At 44.2% G+C, this 23,263-nt stretch overlaps 1 protein-coding gene across 7 annotated transcripts in view; it reads left to right on the plus strand.

Moving 5' to 3' along the window:
• Positions 1 to 21,287, plus strand: part of LOC310648257 (WD repeat-containing protein 48-like) — a gene marked incomplete at its 5' end in the record, with an annotated part of 66,347 nt that extends 45,060 nt beyond the window's left edge. Inside the window, 6 exons of one of the 7 annotated variants that reach the window (XR_014494043.1) lie at positions 585 to 690; positions 3,648 to 3,735; positions 5,091 to 5,167; positions 5,275 to 5,467; positions 7,028 to 8,231; positions 20,210 to 21,287. Coding sequence is in view for 4 of the 7 variants with exons in the window: in XM_083376003.1 (XP_083232129.1) it covers positions 585 to 690; positions 3,648 to 3,735; positions 5,091 to 5,167; positions 5,275 to 5,467; positions 8,642 to 8,743 (566 nt within the window). Of the gene's footprint in view, positions 1 to 584; positions 691 to 3,647; positions 3,736 to 4,806; positions 5,168 to 5,274; positions 5,468 to 7,027; positions 8,307 to 8,641; positions 9,966 to 20,209 lie in introns of those variants that run through there. The other 6 variants (XR_014494045.1, XM_083376006.1, XM_083376005.1 and 3 more) reach the window with 6 other exon arrangements.
• Positions 21,288 to 23,263: the final 1,976 nt, after the last annotated feature.

A 23,263-nucleotide genomic window follows, 5' to 3' on the forward strand; every position in this document is an offset into this window, starting at 1 on the left:
GCAAAAGGAGAAGGAAACAGCAGAGGATGAGATGGTTAGATAGTGTCATCAGCGCAGTGGGCATGAGTTTGGGCGGACGCCAGCAGACAGTGGAGGACAGGGAGGCCTAGTGTGCTGTGGTCCATGGGGTCATGAAGAGTTGGACACGTCTTAGCGACTGAACAACAACATTCTGGCAGATGATTTTGATTTTGCACACCCCGAGAAAGTCTTGGGGGACCCCCAGGGATTCTAGGACCACACTTTAGAAAACACTGATCTAGGGCTAGGCAGTTTAATCTTTCCTACCCTGTCATGTCCCTGAAGAAAAGTTTGTTTTTGTTGCACTGCAAATAGTAGAAAAAAAATCATTGGTACCCATTGGAGTTAACTGTTCTCAGCATAGGCTGTCCTGACCACTATGATCCCCATCCAGATGTGAGGAAGGGGGTGATTTAGATTAGCTTAAAAATTCACTGAAATTAGAGTCAGGTTGGGATTGTTAAAATTAGATTTCATTGTAATAACAATTCACACTTTTGTCTTGAATTCAATTATTGTATGGTCTTAATAACACGTCTTTTTATTTACCCATCTGGTAACAGTGAATGGTGAACAGGAGAACAGACTACAAAAAGGAAATGGGTACTTCCAAGTGCCACCACACACACCAGTTATTTTGGGGGAAGCTGGAGGACGCACTTTGTTTAGGTACTGAAATTCTGGCAAAGAAGCATGAAAGTGGGTGGTTGTGTTGGAGCAGCTTTTTCAACAAGCCACTGAAGAAAGCTACTGAAGAAAGTCAATCTTTTGTAGACAATATAGTCATGTGGCAAGGTGACCTATGCACTGGCCAGTGTTTGATTCAACCCTCACCTCTGTCAAGTGGCCCTATGCAAGCCTTAGAAATTTTCTATCTATCTATCTATCTATCTATCTATCTATCTATCTATCTATCTATCTATCTATCTATCTATCTTATATGTGTGTACACACACACACACACACACACACACACACACACACACACGGACTTATATCCCACCTTTGCTCCAGGAGCTGAAGGCAGCATATAGAATACTCTTTCTTCCATCCACCTCTCACCTCTACCCACAATAATTGTGTGAGGTTGGTTGGGATGAGAGAGAACAACCTAGTGACCTATACAGGCAGTCCTTGCAACAGATCACCCAAAAATTATAACCGATCACCCCAAAGGGCTTATGACCCACTTTTAAAGTTTTCATGGCTGGGTACACACACACACACACACACACACACACACACACACACGTCATGTGATCGTATTTTGGGCGCTTTGCTTGCTTTCCCAAATTTTTATTAGTTTATTCAAATATAAAATACAAAGGAAAATAAAAATAATGTGAAACTAGGGGAAGGAAAAAGGGATGAAGAGAAAATGTGGGGTAGAAGGGGGGGAAAAAGGCATTGACTTCCGACTCTTTTTAGCACAGTAGAAGTTAATATTACAGCCTCAACTTTTTACTTTTACACAGTAGTATATACTAGCCATTTCTGTAAGAACAAACCTATCTAATCAGCAAAACCAAAATCAAAGTTTCATTTTTTTTCAATCACAAGCACAAAATCCAGAAGTGATTTTCAAATAGAAACAAAATTAGATATATTCTCTTCTTTGGATAAAGCAATCAATTTAACCATCTATGTTTTTTACTTGCTGTGGGAAATAATGTATATTTCTGTTTGCACTTATTAATCTTTATATATTATCATTTATATTAACAAAATTATATTTTTTCAGATTCTTTAACCTTTAATGGAAAAACACTTTTACATCCATTTTAAAAGACTAAACTTTTCTTTAAAAACGTTTATAAAACCAATAAGATCTAGTACAGCATTTTTTAACTTCCTTTTCACATACTTTAAAATTCACTTTCAATAATATTTTATGAGCTTTAAAAATTACTTAAGCATTATATATAAAGGGAAAAAAACATTTTCAAACCCACTTTATAAACAAAACTACTTTAAAACTTTCAATTACATAGATCAATAAAAAAATCTAACTCCAATTATCTCATTGAATTTAAGTCATTCCCTCCAATTTATCCTCATAGAATAAAATCTATTTCTTTTCTGGAATATCTATCAAATAAATATCAAGTTGTTTTTCTCAAAAAAGTCTCAAGAAAAAGTCCCAAACCTGTCCTCTTTAAGACTTGCAAATTTACTTGGAACTTTTCTTTCAATTTCTCTGGGAGGCTTGTATTTAAACCAGGGACCTTCAAACTTGGCCCTTTTATGACTTGTGGACTTCAACTCCCAGAATTCCTCAGCCAGGCATGCTGTCATAAAAGGGCTAAGTTTGAAGAGCCCTGATTTAAACAGTCACAATAATAAAGATCCGAGTCAGATTTATATTCCAAAATTGCATTTAATTCCTTTGCATTGTCAGATACTTATGGAATTGCCTCAATGGTTTGGCAACTTTCTACACATAATTGCATCTCTGATTACTCATCTTCCAATTACTTGAGTAGTTTTCATAACAACTTTAGAACATAATTGATCTATAAAGTGAAGAGTTTTAAATATTTCTCAAGCAGCTCTTGCAAAAAGACAAAATCCATTGGACTCCATCTTCATAGCTCTCTTGTGGTCAAAGTAGATTTTTTATAAATGAGAATTCATAAAAATCAGAAAGTTTCAGCCACTCACAACTAAACAATCTAAAGCTACAGATTACTTAAAAGTAATAAAATAGAGCTACAACTTTCTGTCCTTATATTTCACCATCAAAGATACTCCACACTTCCTTATTTTACCTAGCCTCCAGCAGCCCTCTTCCTTGTCATTTAACAATAAAGGAGTTTCAAAAATGGCACAGCCTGTTACTTCAAGAAGTAACAGGTTGTGGCTAAAAAACCTCTTTTAACTAATAAAGATAATCCATAAAGTGATTAAAAAATGAAAGGTATGACTTATTCACCATTTGAAAAATAAATTCCCAAATGGCTGCTTTTTCAACAACAAAGTGATTGCAGCCCAGCCCCCCAGCTAAATGGCTCACCAGTTACTCTGAAGCACAGCTCCTACAGCTACTTGCAGACTGTATTTTGGGTTCTTTGCAACCAGCTCATGTTTATGGCCATTTGCAGCTTCTTGTGGTCACATAACCACGATTTTTGGCTTTTTTGCCAGTTTCTGGCATTTACTTCCAGTTTCCATTAAAAAATGCCCATTGGATAAAATGGATTGGCTAACAACCACCACAAAAAAGGTCCTAAAATCAGGCACAGTCACATGGTGACCTGTTTAGCAACTGCAACGACTTATGATAATTTACAGTTGTAAGGTGAGGACTGCCTGTATTGTATTTTAACCACCATGTATATTAAGTACTCTGAATGCATTGACCTAAATACATTGAAATGTCATCCTTCTCCAACAGCATGTCTTCCATATATATTGGCACTGTAGACCCAGGTTGCACAGCCTACCACAGCACATAAGTCTTTATACCTTTGGAGGTACCGTAACAGATAAGAACAGATGATGTTTTCTGTCATTAAAATTTTATTGACATTTTCTGTTGTATTTCCTCATATATACATTTTTGAGAGGTTTTCCCCCCTTGGTCCTTCAGTGTACCTAACAGCACATTTCCAATCTCTTCCATACAGGTTGCTGTGCCGGGATTCTGGTGGTGAAACTGAAACCATGCTCCTTAACGAAACTGTGCCACAATGGGTAATTGACATCACTGTGGATGTAAGTGTGCTGAGAAAGCGAGTCTAGAATAACTTTATTTTCTTCATGAAAATGTTGATTGCTGAGGACATTAATTGCCAGATGCCATTATAATGAAACAGGGATAAATATTCTGATCTCCAGCCTCTTTGGGACTATATTTCCCACAATGCCTTGCTATTAGCGATTCTCCCTGGGACTAAAATAACTGAAGAGTATTAAATTGCTTCCCTCTGTTATAAATGGATCTTGAGATAATCACATCAAAGATTAAGTTTCAAAAATTTCTGAAACTTAAAATATCTCACACCTGATTATTTTAATGGGATTTAATTTCCTTTGATTCTGTGACGAGACCTCAAAATGAACCATGGTTTCTAATGATCACACTATGGATACAATTTTAAATATATGTCTTAGAGTTACTTAATATCTAGTAGGGAGTTGCAAATTTGATCAGTCTTGGAGCAGAACATTCTGGAGAATTTCTTTCTGTACTATCTTAACCTCCTGCAGGACAATTCAGTAGTTTCTGGAAATTAATACTCCAAGCCATCTTTGAAGGATTTGCTTCTGGAAACCGTCCTGGAACAGCATGGACGGTTCTGGAATTCTTCAGAATGTTGTTTTGCTTAATCAATGACTTTGGACATCCCAAAAAGCTTGTTTGGTAATACACTATATAACATATTCAAGAATTTTCCTAATAACGTTTTCTCATGCCCACCTGAGAGAGATGCTTGAAAATCTTGGGAGAATATTTGATGTGCCTGGAATTTGAGAAAGATATTGAGACCAGAAGAGGAAATTGGAGATCAAGATAGTCCAGTCTCAGTTCTTGTGCCTAAACTGGTTATAATTTAGTTGCAAGCTAAATACAGGTTATAAACTGTATCAGATATGTTCTGATACAGGTAATCCTCGACTTATGACTATAATAGAGCCTGCCCATAATGGTTATAAGTTGTGACTGTCATAAAATGGGTCAGCCACATGACCAACCCGATTTTACAACCTTTATTGCGGTGGTTGTTAAGCTAATCTCTGTGGTCATTAAGCAAAACCATGGTTGTTAAGTGAACTAATGGTTAGTTACAGGTGCAGTTTTGCTGAAAACCAGAAGTTCCAGTTTGGAAGTGCCATAACTGGGAGGAGGCAACCATTGGAACTTCAAATCTGGGTTATAAGTAGCCCCAAAGTAAGTCTGTTGTAACTTTAAATGAGTGCTAAGCAACTAGTTGCAAGTCGAGGACTACCTATATGTTCTGGATGTATCAGGTATGTTCTGAATCCCATTATGTATGAACTACAAGAGTGTACTTCATATAAGATTAAAAGAACATGGAATGATTTCTACTTCTTTTTTAATTTTACAGAAAAATATGCCAAAATTTAACAAAATTCCTTTCTACCTCCAACCTCATTCCTCTTCAGGAGCAAAAACATTAAAGAAGTAAGCATTGAGCAGAGAATCAAAGTGATTACAAGAGCATGGAAAAGTAAGTTTGATTCTGTTCAGCTCAGTCCCAAACCTCAATACCGAATCTGCTTTGTCTCTAGGGATCGGCTCTCAGCCAGTGATATGTTGCAAGTTAGGAAGGTGATGGAGCATGTCTACGAAAAAATAATAAACCTGGACAATGAGTCTCAGATGACAAGCTCTTCCAATAATGAAAAAGCTGGGGAACATGAAAAAGAGGAAGATATCACAGTTCTAGCAGAGGAGAAGATTGAACTCTTGTGTCAAGACCAGGTATGCAATTTTGAGCTCCTTACAGAAAGAGAAAGGGTGGGGTGGCACTAGGGAAAGTATAAATCGGTGTTTCCCAACCTTGGCCACTTGAAGATATATGTACTTTAACTCTTAGAATTCGCCAGCCAGCATTCTAAGCATTCTGAGAGTTAAAGTCTATACAACGTCAAGTGGACATTGGTCTAAATGTTCCAAACATTGTACAAAAAAAAAAGACAAGCTGGGTGGTCTTGAGTTTTGTAAATTATCTTGTAACACTTCTGAGGGCCAAAATATGGCTTCAAGGCTCATGCCTCAGGATGCATATTTTCCAATAAAACTGAGTCAGGAAGATAATTTTATTACGATTTATTCAGAACATTCTGATTAAAAAGGATTCCTCTCATTCAAAGAGGGAACCTCGAGATGCATCTAACATTACTTTTTATAGTTAAGACATCAAAGAAAATTACAAGAGAAAGGTTGATTGGACAGGACAAAAGTAACCTCACCTTTGGATAAGAAATCAGTTACATGTAGTCAGACATGTTACATGTGTGTCCATTTAAATGAGGTCTGACAAGAGCAGGGGTGTAAAATATAAGTTGTTAATGAGGAAAAAAAGTCATAAGGTTGTTTGGAGTTCATGGAGAGACAAACCAGGTATCAATTAGTGCTAACAAGCTTTCTTGTACCAGAAGACAAACTCCAGACACCCTATTAAAGCAAACACAGTCCTATCCTATCCTGACCTGGGGAACAAAAAGTTTTTATCCTTTCAGTTTAGGAATATTAGAAGCTATCAATCAATCCATTCTGCATTCCAGTCTGCAGTGGTTTGATAAACCATTAACATCATTTAAAAAGAGAGAAAAATAAGTCAAATTAAAATACAAAATAAGTTAGCAAGTACAACAATACTACAAAATCCATCCTGTGTGGCCCTCACTTCAGAAAGTTTGAACACTAACTCAACAGGTGGTCCCAAAGGGTTCTCCCCTGCCCCAAAGGATGAAAACATATTGCATTAAATCAATATTTCTAAACCTTAGCCATTTTAAAATGCTGGCTGGAGAATTGTGTAAGTTGAAATCCATACATCTTTAAATGGCCAAGGTTGAGAAGCTCTACATTTGATGGCCTGACTTCTCATCTCCTGTTGCACAGTAGACTACCTCAACCTTTTAAGTGGGTGGATATAACTTGGAATGCATTGTCTGGTATCTTTTCTGGAAACTTTATTTTTTCTAGAATCCATGGAAAAGGAGAAATTCTTCTGTATAGGGCAAAATTTCCTTGAGCAACAAGCAGGCAATGAAAACTGCAGTTTTCTTCACAAAGAGATCTCACTGTGAAGGGAACAAGTCCAGCTATCTGCTATAACTGATCTGGAGACAAGTTTCAGATTTATGCTTTTAGTGCACAAGCTAAAACTGTGTTACTTATTTTGAGTGTGTTTCTCAAGCTTGCATTAGCTCTTGGAAGAGAAAGTTACAGGCTTCCAACAAAGTTAAGAACAAGGCATGCACTTCATCAGCTGGAGTATATTAGTCCCTAAATCTAAATTATTTTATATGACAGGTTTTGGATCCAAATATGGACCTTCGAACTGTCAAGCATTTCATATGGAAAAGTGGGGGTGATTTGACACTTCACTACCGACAGAAGTCAACGTGAGCCAAGTGGTGGACCCAACTGGTTATTAACTAATTTGAGCTTCCCGTGCTGGTTCCACCTTAGTACTCTAGGAACCCACTTAAATACTAAGTTCTGACATTTTAAATGCCTCAGCACAGACAGAAACTACTTGAAGTGACTAATAAATCTGTAACATAGATGAAATCGGTATGACATAAACTCAAGGTTGTCCATAGCAAGGTCAAGCAAGAGTGATATAAGAACCCCTTGACTGGTTCCTGTTAAGGTGTGTACAGAGACAAGGTGACCCAGTGCAGATATCTGTGCAGTTCTCCATTTATTTCCAAGATTATCATCCATCATTCACTCAAGCTTGATATGAAAACTCAGTTTTGCTGCTCATTCTCAAGTGTTTTTTTTTAAAAACCCTGCATGTATTGTACTTTGCTAATACATTCCATACAGTAAATTTTGACCACTTTGCCAGATAAATCTACTTACTGTGGAACAGATTACTTTTCTTGAAGTAGAACAGTCTCTGTAGTCTAGACTGGAGAGGCTAATGTCCTTGCTGATAATTATCTTTCAACTTTGATTTTTCTAAGAACATTTTATAGTAAGAATCAGTATGCTGTGTTATTACAGGGTCAGTTCAATATGCGAGCATCATGATGAATTCATTCATCTTTAACTAGACTTCAAAAAACATAGCTTCTGTTGTCCTAGAACAGGGGTGTAAAACTGCCAGCCCGTGGGCCGGATGCGTCACGTGCAGGTCACGCTCACCCCAGCTCTGCAAAGGCAAAAAGGTCACGTCAAGTTTGACACCCGTGTCCTAGAAGGTTACATCCTGGTTCAGTTCCATAGGATCATATTCTACACTTGATAGCAAACTTGCTCAGTGTGATAGCAAAAAAGGTTTTCCTCAAATTGTTTTATATGCATTTTGGGATGTTTTTATTGATGGTGTAAGCTGTACACACCTTGGCTTTTTTTTTGCACTGTTTCTAAAAATATTTGACAGTTCTTTCCTATTTGCATTGTAGTCTTCTAGAATCTAATTTATTACAAAAGGTGGGAAGAAATGCCCCAGTGACTAAGCAAGAAAAACTGAATTTAAGTGAAACAGAAGCATCCTGATAATAGTGTAAGAGTTCTGATTTGAAACAGAAGCACAAATACCTTTTTAAAACACACTTCAATAAACTTGGATTCTTTCTTCCTTCCTGTTCCTCCTGAAATAAACACTTTCCTTCCTGATGAGTGCTGGATATAGACTACACCTGATAAGACACTGGTGGTTTGTTTTAACTGTAGGGACATAAGAAAAAATATTGTTCCAACATTGCTTTTGCAGCATGGTAGCTGCTTGTACAATCACCATCATAAATAGAGAGGAGGAGGAGGAGGAGGAAGTAGACATTTGATCTAGCAATCCTGTTGGGGCTGGACACAAGTTATACCAACCAGTAAAGAAAATATAGTGTGTTGTTTTATTGACTAATAATATGCCTTTTGAGTTATTCAGCTGTCTTTTTCTGCATATTTTTCTTTCAGGGGAGAATAGTTTTCCTACTGACTGATGGGCAAATAACAGCTGCTTTCAATGGTTTTCTTCTTGTTTGTATTGTGTGGTGCATAACCACACAGTACTTATAGACATTGCAAGATTGTCAGTGACTGTGGTGCTGCAAATAGACATGTTTGGGTTGGCCACTTGTGCAACGCAAGTCATTGTTTAATGAAGGTCTGATTTGGAATTACGCTTGCACAGGTCTTTCATGATTGGGGCATGTTCCTTTGTATAAATTTCATCTTTATATGCAGGAGTATAGTTTGCCACATCTGTGCAATGTTGCAGTTTAGTGGAGTAAGTGAATTCATTGGTTAAACCTAACTGTAACTTATCCTGAATTAGTAATCTTTAAAAGCCTGTAATTCAAATTTTATACTCTCCATATTGCCACCAAAAGTAAATATTAACTCCATTCTCCTTTTATTTTAAAAATTAGCCAATATTTCAGTTTTATTTTCTACAAGTTTCAGAAAGATTAGCAGATGGCCTGCCAATGCCAAAAGAACAATTATGTATTTCAAAATTGTATAGAAATAAGATTTACTGTATGACTGTTTTGCACTTGCTGTGTAACTTACAAGTGTTCATCTGGTATAGGAGATGTTTATTATCTGGTGAGTTTTTAAGAGCATCCTGTATTTTCATGAAAGTATCTCCCCAGGGCATGTTACAAAATTGAGGTCTGCTGCTTTCTTCAATTAAAATGTAGTGCAAAGTACAATATGAGCCTAGGACAATGGCTGTTAATCCTTGGCATTTTAGGATATGCCTGGCAAAACCCTGTGTGAAATGTTGGAGGACTCCTGAGAGCAGCATGTTTGTAAAACAGCCTTTTGAGAGAAAAGAAGCCAAATGCTAGCCATGCCTATCTTTGAAGAGTGTTTTGAAACTCATTAATAGGTTTGGCCAGATGGCTTGCTGGCAAGGACTTTATTGATCACACTGTTCTGGCTGCCATTTGGTGTCTGAGCATAGTTGCTCCTTTATTTAAAAAGCCACAGAGGCCAGGATAGCTGAAGAACCAGCTCTTGTAAAAGCCTCTGCATAGACTGTCAGTGTTTTTTAACTCCCAGAAATCCCCAGCCAGCATGGTGGGAGTTGAAGTCTGCACATCCCAAAGCTGCTGAGGTTGAGAAATGTGAGATATGTATTGGAGTCTTAATTCTGCTCACACATGACAGGAAGCCTTGGGTGTGATCAGGAGATCAGCTGGATCCAGGAACATTATTCATGTTGATTTTTGTTAAGGGTCAGATGGTATTTAGAGTAAAAGATCATGCTATTCTTCCTAAATTAAACTTTCAGACAAAATAAGGTAAAGGTAAAGGTTCCCCCGCACATGCATGCTAGTCGTTTCCGACTCTAGGTGCCGGTGCTCATCTCCGTTTCAAAGCCGAAGAGCCAGTGCTTGTCCGAGGATGTCTCCGTGGTCATGTGGCCGGCATGACTAGACGCCAAAGGCGCACAGAACGCTGTTACCTTCCCACCGTAGTGGTCCCTATTTTTCTACTTGCATTTTTACATGCTTTCGAACTGCTAGGTTGGCAGAAGCTGGGACGAGTAACAGGCGCTCACTCTGTTACGTGGCACTCGGGATTCGACCCGCCAAACTGCCGACCTTCTGATCAACAAGCTCAGCATCCTAACCCACTGAGCCACCACGTCCCCTTCAGACAAAATAGTCTTAAGTAAAATTAATGGGGAAATGAACAGAGATAACATTTAAAACTGCAACCCCCAAAAAACATCTAAAAAGCCTTACCATAAGGAATTTTCCTGCATTCCTTATCAGCTGCACTTGGCAACAAACACTTCCAGGAAGTCTCACTTGCTACCTCTCAGCCCTTAACAGCAACTGGGAGAGGGGGTAGCAATTTGGGAAGGAAATATAAAGCAAAATAGGTTCACTAAGCCAAAGATAACCTTAAGGTACCCATTTTAAGATACAAAAACTCAGTCTTAAAAGCAAATTCTGCCCCTTCTGGAAATACCATGATGCAGTTGATATGGCTCACGGAACCCTTTATAAAAGTATAAAATGTATGAGGTAGCTAGAGACAAGGAGCTATTTTAAAAATACAGTCATGTGAAAAAGAAAGTACACCCTCTTTGAGTTCTATGTTTTTACATATTAAAAGGTAAAGGTTCCCCCGCACATGCATGCTAGTCGTTTCCAACTCTAGGGGCCAGTGCTTATCTGCGTTTCAAAGCCGAAGAGCCAGCGCTTGTCCGAGGATGTCTCCGTGGTCATGTGGCCGGCATAACTAGATGCCAAAGGCGCATGGAACGCTGTTACCTTCCCACCGTAGTGGTCCCTATTTTTCTACTTGCATTTTTACGTGCTTTCAAACTGCTAGGTTGGCAAAAGCTGGTAACAGGCGCTCACTCTGTTACGCGGCACTCGGGATTCGATCCGCCAAACTGCTGACCTTCTGATCGACAAGCTCAGCGTCCTAACCCACTGAGCCACCGCGTCCCTTTTTACATATTAGGACATAGTAAAAATCATCTGGTCTTTAGCAGTTCTTAAATGTAGATAAATATAACCTCAGATGAACAACACATGACATATTACACCATGCCATCATTTATTTTACAAAAAGAAAGCCAAAATGGAGAAGCCTTGTGTGAAAAAATAAGTACGCCCTTACTGCTTCCATAGGTATGAAGAGGCTAAGTATCAGCCAGGTGCTGCTAATCAAGAGACCATGATCAAACTGATCATCAGCAAGTGTGACTACCTCTTTAAAAGCCGAAGTTTTAGACGTTTGCTGGCCTCCAGCATTGAGGTGTGTGCTAATACTATGCCAAAGAGGAAAGGCATCAGCAGTGATGTTAGAGAAGTAATTGTTGCTGCCCATCAATCTGGGAAGGGTTATAAGGCTATTTCCAAACAATTTAAAGTCCATCATTCTACACCAGGGGTGTCAAATTGCCGGCCTGTGGGCTGGTTTCATCATACCAAAGCTGCACCCACCCCATTATGGGCAATGCAAAAAGATTCATGATATGTCATGACATGTCATGTGATGTGAGTCTGACACCTGTGTTCTACAGTGAGGAAGATTATTCACAAGAGGAAAACAAGACAGTTGCCAATCTTCCCAGGACTGGATGTCCCAGCAAGTTCACCCCGAGGTCAGACCATGCAATGCTCAGAGAAATTGCAAAAAGTCCAAGAGACTTTTTGCAATCTCAGACTCTACAGACCTCAGTTATGTTAAATGTTGGAAGTCCATGAAAGTGTTGTGACTCAGGGCCAGCCTGTGGGTCCGACAGTCGGCTCCGATGTATCGGATGACTCAGACGAGGGGGAGGAGGGAAACGAACCGGCTGATGATGGTTCGGAGGCTTTGCAGAGCCCTCAGCCGGGGACCTCTTCTCAGCTGCGTGAGCCCGAGAGTGCGGAGGAAGATGACCCACAGCTGGCCCTGTTCAAGGACGCCCGACGCAGGAGGCAGTCGAGCAGGAACAAACAAAGAAAGGCTGTGGGACTCCTCGGGAGGAGGCACAGGGAGACCACGCCCTGAGCTCTCTATAAAAGGAGTGTTTGGGGAGGGGCTGGTTGCTGAAAGCAACTTTTCCGCTTGAGAAGACAAGCTCTAGTGTTTTTGTTAACTGCGTAATTAAATCTTGGCAGATGCCTTTTAGCCTTGGACGCTCTCCAGTCTCTTCTTTCTGAATAGGGGTTTGCCTTACTCAAGGCCAGAAGAGGGCTGGTTCAGAACAGTTTGCTTTCAGCCACCCACCCCTTATTACTACGATGGAGCAGCTTCTTGCCGAGAATGCCCAGCTCACCCAGCAACTCACTTTGCTGGCAGCTCAGGTGGCACAACTGCAAGCTCAGGTACATGCTGCACCCCCACCCAGGAGGAAATGTCAGATAGCTATGCTGGATAAATTTGCTGGTAAACCAGAACTGTTTCCTGCCTTCCTGGGACAATGCCAGCTTTTTATCAGCGTGAGAGCAGTTGATTTCCCCACTGACCGAGATAAGGTGGGATTCGTGTTGAGCCTTCTGTCGGGAGATGCAGCTCGTTGGGGCACACCTCTGTTGGCACAGCCTAGCCCTTTGTTGGATAACTTTGGGGGGTTTTGTGACCATATGCGCCTCATGTACGAGGACCCGATTAAGGCGCAGACTGCCACCCGACGCCTGAAAGCTTTGAGGCAGGGTCAGCGCCCTCTACAGGCCTATATCAGCGATTTCCGGCTGCTTAGCCAGGATTCCGCCTGGAATGAGGCTGCGCTCGTGGATGCCTTTCAGGATGGCTTGTCAGAGGAGATGTTGGATGAGCTGGCCCGCGTGGACATTCCCTCAGATCTGAATGGGCTGATCCATCTTTGTCTGCGGATCGATGCCCGGCTGCAGCAGCGAAAGAGTCGCCGTGCCACCCCACAGACCCCTGCCGCCCCTGTTGTGCGTGAGCCCCCAGTCCAGAGGGAGGAGCCAATGGAGCTGGGTGCCGCCAGGTCCCGTCTATCGGTGACGGAAATGGACAGACGACGATCGGAGGGGTTGTGTTTTTACTGTGGGGACCCTGGACATTTGGCTGCTTCTTGTCCAAAGAAGCGTCAGCGGGCATCAGTGACCAAACCGGCCCCGAGAAAGTCCCCTGCTTTGCTGTCGGGAAACGGCCCGAGCCCGATCTAGTCGGTGTGATAGATCGGTCGACCCACCACGACCACGCCGAGCGACGCCATTCCGATGGTGCCTGTGAACCTCCACGGCATTTGATTTTGGAGGCACGACTGATCCTTCCTGGCAAGCCAGAGGGGATTCCGGTCCATGCCCTAATTGACTCTGGGGCTACCACTAACTTTATGGACTCGGCCTTCGTGGCCAAATGGGCTGTTCCTCAGTGTCCGGTGGATCCGCCCATGCTAGTGGAGACTATTGATGGTCGAGTGCTCCTGTCCGGGCCTATTACGGCCGCCACGCAACCAGTGAGTATGGCTATCAGTTCCCATGTGGAGGCCATTCAGTTCTACATCACTTCGGATCTGCACTTCCCCGTGGTCCTGGGACTGGCGTGGCTCCGGGCGCATGATCCACAGATCTATTGGTCTCAGAACTTGGTCACCTTCCCAAGTTTGCAGTGCGTGGACCACACCCGTCATATCTGTGCCAGCCAGGTGGAGGGCTCCTCAGGAGTTTCTTTGCCTCCCGAACTGTCCGACTTTGCTGATGTGTTCAGCGAGTCAGAGGCGGACCAATTACCCCCGCACAGGCCCTATGACTGTTCCATTGATCTAGTTCCTGATGCGCCTCTCCCAGTGGGGCGTTTGTATTCCATGTCGGAGCCCGAGTTGGCTGCATTGCGGGACTTCCTGACAAAGAATTTGGCTCGTGGTTTCATCCGGCCCTCGTCCTCGCCAGTGTCTGCGCCCGTGCTCTTCGTCAAAAAGAAGTCGGGCGAGTTACGGCTCTGCTGTGACTACCGGAAACTCAACGCCATCACGGTGCGTAACCGCTACCCGCTGCCCCTCATCCCCGAGCTCTTGGACCGACTCCGGGAGGCTAAGAACTTCACGAAACTGGACCTGCGTGGAGCTTACAACCTCGTCAGGGTTCGGCCGGGTGATGAGTGGAAGACGGCGTTTGGTACTCGCTATGGACATTTCGAGTACACGGTGATGCCGTTTGGCCTGACCAACGCCCCCGCTGTGTTTCAGCATTTTATGAACGACATCTTTCGAGATCTGTTGGACCAGTTTGTTGTGATTTACCTGGACGACATCCTGATTTACTCCCCGTCGCGTGAAGCGCATCATCAGCATCTCCGTCAGGTCTTGCAGCGCCTCCGGAAACATCGGCTGTTTGCCAAGTTGGAGAAGTGCCAGTTTTACCAGGTGACCATCGATTTCTTGGGTCACCGCATTTCTCCTGAGGGCATCGCCATGGAACCGAGTAAAGTTGATTCGTTGCAGAGTTGGCAACCCCCACGTCGCGTGAAGGATGTTCAGCGACTTCTTGGATTTGCCAACTACTATCGAACATTCATTCCTGGCTTTGCTGCCTTGACAGCCCCCCTTACCCGGCTCCTGCAGAAGAAGACTCGGTTCCAGTGGAACGCCCCCGAACAACAGGCGTTCCAAGCTTTGAAGGACGCCTTCATGAAGGAGCCCATCTTGAAGCATCCTGACCCGCAACGGCCGTTTGTCGTGGAGGCGGACGCCTCCGACATTGCCATTGGGGCCGTGTTACTCCAGGCAGCGACGCCCAACGGTACCCTTTTCCCTTGCGCGTATCACTCTCGGAAATTGAAACCCTCGGAGCGCAACTATACCATCTGGGAGAAGGAGCTGCTGGCCATCAAGGCGGCGTTCGAGGCTTGGAGGCATCATCTGGAGGGGGCGCGGCATCAAATCGAGGTCCGGACGGACCACAAGAATCTGGAAAGCCTGCAGACCGCTCGGAATTTGAACCAACGCCAGATCCGGTGGTCCCTCTTCTTTGCGAGGTTTGACTTCCGGGTGCGGTACATACCAAGCGGGCACAACCAGAGAGCGGATGCTCTGTCCAGGAAGCCCGAGTACACCCGAGTGGAAGACAAGCTTCCGCCCAGGACAGTGATCCCCGTCGAGTCTTTTGCTGCGGTGCGGGAGCCGGTGGATATACGGGCTCGGATCCGGGAGGCGCAGCAGCAGGAGGCGTGGGTGGCTCAGCGGAAGGAAGAGGTGGGGCCAGATTCGCCTTGGTCGGTCACGGATGGACTCCTGTATTATCGTGACCGGCTCTATGTTCCAGGAGGGCCACTCAGGGGACTCGTCCTCAGCCAATGTCATGATAACCCGGCTGCGGGGCATTTTGGCCTGTTCAAGACTCTGAACCTGGTCTCCCGTACCTTCTGGTGGCCCCGAGTCCGACACGATGTCCAGTCTTATGTCACCTCCTGCGTCCCATGCAGGCAGGCCAAGTCAGCGACAGGGGCCCCGCCTGGTTTACTGCAGCCTTTGCCAACGCCCAAGAGACCCTGGGGGGCTGTGTCCATGGACTTTCTGACGGATCTACCCCCATCCTCCGGCTTCACGACAGTGTGGTGGTGGACATGTTGACCAAGATGGCGCAATTCATCCCCTGTCGCGGCTTACCGTCAGCTCGCGCCACTAGTCGCATGTTCATCCAACAGGTGTTCCGGCTGCACGGCCTTCCCGATAGGGTCGTCTCCGATAGGGGGGCCCAGTTTACAGCTCGCTTCTGGCAGGAGTTGATGCGGGCGTTGGACATTAAGGTTTGCCTCTCGTCCGCGCATCATCCTCAGACCGACGGGGGTACCGAGAAGGTCATCGGCATCTTAGAGCAGTATCTGCGCTGCTATGTTAACCTGCAGCAGGACAATTGGGTGGACTATTTGGCCATAGCCGAGTTTGCCTTTAACAACTCGCAGCACACCTCCACGCAGATGACACCGTTCTTGGCCAACGTGGGTTATCACCCCAGGTTTTTCCCCCTTTCTCCCGTGGACTCACCGGAGCCGGCAGCGAACGAATTCATGGCGGAATTACAGGCGATCCATCGGTTGGTGCGACGGCAGCTGGAGAAGGCCAAGGCCGACTACAAGAGGTTCGCCGATCGGTCGAGAAGGGATACGCCTCCATTATCGGTGGGGGATCGGGTCTGGCTGTCCACCAGGAACCTACCATCCACTCGGCCGGCGAGGAAGCTTGACCACCGTTACCTTGGACCGTTCCCAGTCGAGGCCGTCATCAACCCGGTCGCCTATCGTTTAACTCTGCCACGTTCCCTGCGCGTGCACCCCGTCTTCCATCGGTCCTTGTTGGTCCCCGAACAACCGGCTTGTCCACTTCGCCAAGCGGAACCTCCCCCATCAGGACCTCGTGATGGCGACAGCACCCCCGAGTACGAGGTCGCCAGCATCAGGGATTCCCGCTGGCTGAAAGGTCGCTTCCAGTACCTGATCGAGTGGAAAGGGTACGGGCCGGAGGACTTCACATGGGAAGACGCGACCGCCGTTCATGCCCCTGCGTTGGTGACTGCTTTTCACGAACAGTTCCCATCCCGACCGCATCCGGATCGGCAGACCCGGGGGAAGGGCCCTGCGGTGCGGGATAGTGTTGTGACTCAGGGCCAGCCTGTGGGTCCGACAGTCGGCTCCGATGTATCGGATGACTCAGACGAGGGGGAGGAGGGAAACGAACCGGCTGATGATGGTTCGGAGGCTTTGCAGAGCCCTCAGCCGGGGACCTCAGCTGCGTGAGCCCGAGAGTGCGGAGGAAGATGACCCACAGCTGGCCCTGTTCAAGGACGCCCAACGCAGGAGGCAGTCGAGCAGGAACAAACAAAGAAAGGCTGTGGGACTCCTCGGGAGGAGGCACAGGGAGACCACGCCCTGAGCTCTCTATAAAAGGAGTGTTTGGGGAGGGGCTGGTTGCTGAAAGCAACTTTTCCGCTTGAGAAGACAAGCTCTAGTGTTTTTGTTAACTGCGTAATTAAATCTTGGCAGATGCCTTTTAGCCTTGGACGCTCTCCAGTCTCTTCTTTCTGAATAGGGGTTTGCCTTACTCAAGGCCAGAAGAGGGCTGGTTCAGAACAGAAAGTACAAGTATGGTTTGTTTGGAAGGGTTACCAGGAAAGACTCTTTTCTCTAAAAAGAACATGCCAGTGCGGCTTAGGTTTGCAAAGTTGCATCTGAACAAGTCACAAGACTTCTGGAACACTGTCCTTTGGACAGACAAGACCAAAGTGAAGATGTTTGGCCATAATGCACAGTGCCATGCTTGGCAAAAACCAAACACATTATATCGGCACAAACACACCAACTGTCAAGCACGGTGGAGGGATGGTGATTTGGGTTTGTTTTGCAGCCACAGGACCTGGGCATCTTGCAGTCATTGAGTCGACCACGAACTCTTCTGTATAGCAAAGTATTCTAGAGTCAAATGTGAGGCCATCTGTCCAACAGCTAAAGCTTGGCTGACATTGGGTCATGCAACAGGACAATGATCCCAAGCACACCAACAAATCTTCAACAGAATGACTGGAAAAAAGGTGTTGCAATGGCCCAGTTGAAGCCCAGACCTCAACCTGATTGAAATGCTGTGGTGGGACCTCAAGAGAGCTGTGCATAGGGCTTCCAGGTGGCAAGGCTCCGTCGATGGCGGTCATTTCTGACCGTCAGCCCCGCTGTTCCGTTTAAACTGCGAAAACAGTGATGATCAGCTGTTTCGCGGTTTGGGAATCCCCCCTTCGGGAGTAGAGGGGGGGGTGAGTATTCAGGCAAGAGGTAGAGCTCCCCTAGACCCCCAGAACTCAATCTGGGGGTTGAAGGGTGAGAGCTCCCTCGGAGCCTGAATTAACTCCGGACTCTGGACTCTTCTGTTTCAAGGCTTTGAAACAGAACAGGACGCTGCAACCATCCCTGCTTTCAACATTGTATTTTGGATTACTTGGACGCAGGCAGAGCTGAGCAGGAGAATACAGAAACAGCAAGTATATGATCTTTAACTCCAGTTTAACTTAAAAGAAGGGGAGGAAGATGGCGCCGGAATAACTTCTGAGAGAAAGCGTGAAGTACAAAAGAACAAGGAAAATAAAATAAAAGCAAGGGGGAAGAAAGAAAGTGGATTTTTAAAAGTTGTAAAAGACTTTGTTTAAAACATTTGAAGTTGGTTCAAAGATGATTTAAGAGACTTGGCTATTTGACAGTGAAGTAACAAAGTTGCAATTAGTGTGGAAAAGTGAAAGTGAGAAACGAAAGTTAATTGGGTGTTAAAATAGCTTCCAAACCATCTAAAAGTGCGGGGGCTTCACCAGTTCAACAATCTGGTCTTCAATTACTGATGCCACCCCCTGCAGCATCTGCACCCACATTAACACTGAAAGATTTACAAGATGCTTTAAAACTCCAATCTGAGCAAATATCTGAGCAAGTGGCAGAGCTTATTAATGAGAAAAATAAAGAAATACGAGAGGATATTTTGCTGGCACTTCAAGGACTGACAGTCTGTATTGAGAATCTGGATGATCATGTGGAAGAGGTTAATCAAAATAATTTGATATTGGAAGCCAAAGTCAGTGAAGCTGAGAATAAAATGGAAAAAATCAATGATGAGATGGTGATGATACAATATACGGACATGGAGTTTGCTTTGAGGATCAGAGGTCTGAAAGAACATCCACAAGAAAATTTGGAGGAAATAGTGGCAAAAGCTGTGGCGCCTATTTTGGGTTGGCGAGTTGAAGATGTTATATTGGAAATAGATAAAATATTTCGCGTCAACTCTTGGATTGCTAGGCAAAGAAAATTGCCAAGGGATGTGGTTGTTTATTTTACAAAGAGAACAATCAGAAATGCAATTATTCAAGCTTTTTATAACAACAGATTTAAAGTGGCTGATCAAGAGGTTTTAATTCTGAAAGAAATTCCACCAAAAAATTTAAGAAGAAGGATATTTGTTTTTCTGGCAGATGAATTAAAAAAACAACAGATTCAGTTTAGATGGGAGATACCAACCGGGATATTGGTGAATTATGTTGGCACAAGGTATCGTCTTAATACAGTTCTTAAGGCCCGAGACTTTTATTGCAATATACTGAAGGCAGGCTCACCGCCATCCCCAGAAATTAAAAGGAGAGAGGAAAAAGAAGTGCGACAGACACAATTGGAAGGTACACAGCGAGATGAAGAAATCACCTCACTGATTTCAAAAGAAGTACAGCAAACTGGAAATTGTGCAGCCCTTGGTCCCATTAGAAGATCCAAGGGCTCAAAGAGTGACAAGAGCTGCGACTAGATGCAAGGAGCAACAACAATAACAACAGAAACAATATTCTACAATTACAACTCAAGAATCTACTAATACAGAAGCAGTGGGAGGAGCGAGACCAAAGAAGCAGATGTTTGTGAATCTGCAAGATATGCTCCGAAAGCTTCAAGTCGCAAAAGATGGCGACAAAGTTCCTGACATGGAATGTTAATGGTTTAAATTCATCGCAAAAGAGAAAGAAAATATTTCAGTACCTGAAACAATTTAAAAATGATATTATATGCTTGCAGGAAACGCATATTCGTGTAGCTGATCAAAAATATTTGATAAACTCTAGATTGGGTATACAGTTTATTGCATCTGCTCCAGAAAAGAAAAATGGTGTAGTTATTTATGTGAAGAAGAATCTGACAGCCAATCTAATTGAAGCAGATAAACGAGGAAGATATGTTATAATTGAACTCTTAATAGAAGGAAAGAAAATACTTTTAATTGGACTATATGTACCTAACCAACAACAAGGAGAATTTTATAAACTTTTACATAACAAAATAATTCAATGGGATTATAAATCATGTATTTTAATGGGAGACTGGAATGGAGTGCTGGATACACAAAAAGATAAAAAAGGACCTTTTAAAAGTACACCAAATCACGCTAAATTGCCTAAATCCTTTTTTGACATGACAGACGATTTGGAACTGAGAGATGTTTGGAGAGAACGAAACATGGATGAAAGAGATTTTACTTTTTTTCTGATAGAGATCAATCCTTTTGTAGGATTGATTTTGTATTAACTACTAATGATTTTTTTCTAGGGTTAAGAAGATCAAGATATGTCCAAGAACCTTATCAGACCACAGTCCAGTATGGATGGAATTGGACAAGGAGAAGGAAGATAGGAGATCTTGGAGGTTAAATGAAAACTTGTTTAGATATGAAGAAAATTTGGAAGAATGTAAAAAACAAATGAAAGATTTTTTTGTTATAAATATGCATAAGGGTACACCCATTGAAATGGTCTGGGATGCAAGTAAAGCTTATATGAGAGGAGTGTTAATATATTTGAATAATAAATATAGACATAGATTGGAATATAAGCGTAAAGAATTAGAGGAGGAAATAAAGATGAAAGAGAAGGCTTTTATTTTGGATTCATCTAATAAAAGGTTGAAAGAAGCAATTAATTTGCTAAGAGGGCAGTTTGATATGCTGATGGCAGATCAGGTGGCAACCAATTTACGATATGTCAAACATAATACTTTTTATAATGCTAATAAGCCAGGTAGATGGTTAGCTTATTTGTTAAGGAAAAAACAAAAATCACGTAACATAGATAAGATAGAATATAAGGGTAAAGAGGTGTTTCAGCAAAATCTTATTAAAAAGGCTTTTAGTGAATTTTATACTAAATTATATGCAAGGGATATAACTCAAGGTTTAGATATATACAGGTGGCTCACAACAATAAAAATTAAGAGACATAAAATACAAAAATTAAAAAAGAATTAAACAATGAATATAAGAAATACGGGACAATTTAACACAATAAAAACCAAATTAAAAACCATGGTCAGTCCAGGCCCGCTTGTTGGAACAACCATGTCTTCAGGTCACGGCGGAAGGATCGAAGATCAGGGGCCATCCACAGCTCCGGAGGCAGTTCATTCCAGAGGGTCGGTGCGTCCACAGAGAAGGCTCTCCCCCTGGGGGTTGCCGGCCGGCATTGCCTGGCCAACGGAACCCTGAGGAGGCCGACTCTGTGGGAGCGAACTGGGCGATGGGAGGTTGACATTGGCAACAGGTGGTCTCGCAAGTACCCCGGGCCTAAGCCATGTAGGGCTTTAAAGGTAATTACCAGCACCTTGAATCGCACCCGGAGGGCAACCGGAAGCCAATGCAGCTCGCGCAGAAGAGGTGTAACATGGGAGTATCGAGATACTCCCATAAGCACCCGCGCGGCCACATATCGCACCAGCTGAAGCCTCCGGGTGCACTTCAAGGGCAGCCCCATGTAGAGAGCATTGCAGTAATCCAGGCAAGAAGTGACAAGGGTGTGGGTGACCGTGCATAGGGCATCTCGGTCCAAAAAGGAGCGCAACTGGCGCACCAGGTGATCCTGTGCAAAGGCCCCCCTGGTCACGGCGGTTAGATGATCTTCCAGGTTAAGCCGTGAATCCAGGAGGACACCCAAGTTGCGGGCCCTTTATGAGGGGGGCAATAGCTCTCCCCCCATCAAAAGGGATGGAACATGTTGGACAATACGAGATGCCGGTATCCACAGCCATTCGGTCTTGGAGGGGTTCAGCCTGAGCCTGTTCCTTCCCATCCAGACCCGCACCGCCTCCAGGCACCGGGACATCACGTCAAGGGCATCACTGGGTTGGCTCGGGGTGGAGATAAACAACTGGGTATCTGTTCTGATTCAGGGTCAGCCTGTGGGTTCGGCAGTTGGGTCGGACGATTCAGAGGAGGAGGAGGGGGGTGTTGGAGAGGTTGCTGAGGGTGTTGGAGAGCTTGCTGATGAGAGCCCTCAGCCAGGCCCCTCCCATCTGGTTACGACGCAGACCCAGTTGTGTGAGCCTGACAGCGTGGATGAAGACCCACAGCTGGCCCTGTTCAAGGACGCCCGACGCAGGAGGCAGTCAATCAGGAGTAAACAGGAAGGCAATGGGGTACCTCAGAAGGAGGCAGAGAGAAGCCACGCCCTGAACTGTTTAAAAGGGGAATGCGTGGGAGGGCTGGTTTGCTGAAGGCAACCGTTTGAATAGCTCCTGTTTCATGGTCCGTGTCTTGTTTTGCTCTGTTTTATGTTAATAAATTTGGCAGGCTTAGTTCCAGCCTCTTGCCGTTTGTAAAGGGGTTGTCCCTGCCTTTTCTGCAGGGCCGGTAGTAGGCTAGTACAGAACAGTTTGCCTTCAGCCTCCCACCCCTTATTATTATTATGGAGCAGCTACGTGCTGAGAATGCCCAGCTCACCCAGCAACTTGCTTTGTTGGCAGCTCAGGTGGCTCAAGTGCAAGCTCAGGTCCATGCTGCACCCCCACCATCACCCCCACCCAGGAGAAAATGCCAAGTTGCGATGCCGGATAAATTTACTGGCAATAGAGAACTGTTTCCTGCTTTTTTTTTAAATTCCATTTATATCCCGCCCTTCTCCAAAGACTCAGGGCGGCTTACAAGCTTAGCAGTAGCCTTCATTCTATGTATATGCCTGCTTATTAGGGCTTTCACACACCCCCAACCGGCATTATTACAAAGTCAGCTTAATTGCCCCCAACAATCTGGGTCCTCATTTTACCTACCTCGGAATGATGGAAGGCTGAGTCAACCTTGAGCCTGGTGGGATGCGAACCTGCACTAATTGCAGGCAGCTGGTGTTACTTAAGGAGGCATTAGCCCACTGCTCCACCAAGGCTTTCCTGGGACAATGCCAGCTCTTTATCATCGTGAGAGCAGCTGATTTCCCCACTGACCGGGATAAAGTGGGGTTTGTGTTAAGCCTTCTTTCGGGTGATGCAGCTCGTTGCGGCATGCCTCTGCTGGCTCAACATAGTCCATTGTTGGACAACTTTGTGGGGTTTTGTGATCATATGCGTCTGATGTATGAGGACCCTATAAAGATGCAGACTGCTACTCGACGCCTGAAAGCTCTGAGGCAGGGTCAACGCCCCTTTCAGCTGCTTAGCCAGGATTCCGCCTGGAATGAGGCTGCGCTTGTGGTTGCCTTCCAGGATGGATTGTTTGGAGGAGATGTTGCATTTAATTTAATTTAATTTAATTTAATAATATTTCTATACCACCCTTCTCCCTGAGGACTCAGGGCGGTTCACAGGGCAGAATAAAATACTAAATACAAACATTAAAAAGAG

This window comes from Vipera ursinii (assembly GCF_947247035.1).
Source record: "Vipera ursinii genome assembly, chromosome: W".
In the NCBI taxonomy this organism is placed as follows: Eukaryota; Metazoa; Chordata; class Lepidosauria; order Squamata; family Viperidae; genus Vipera; species Vipera ursinii.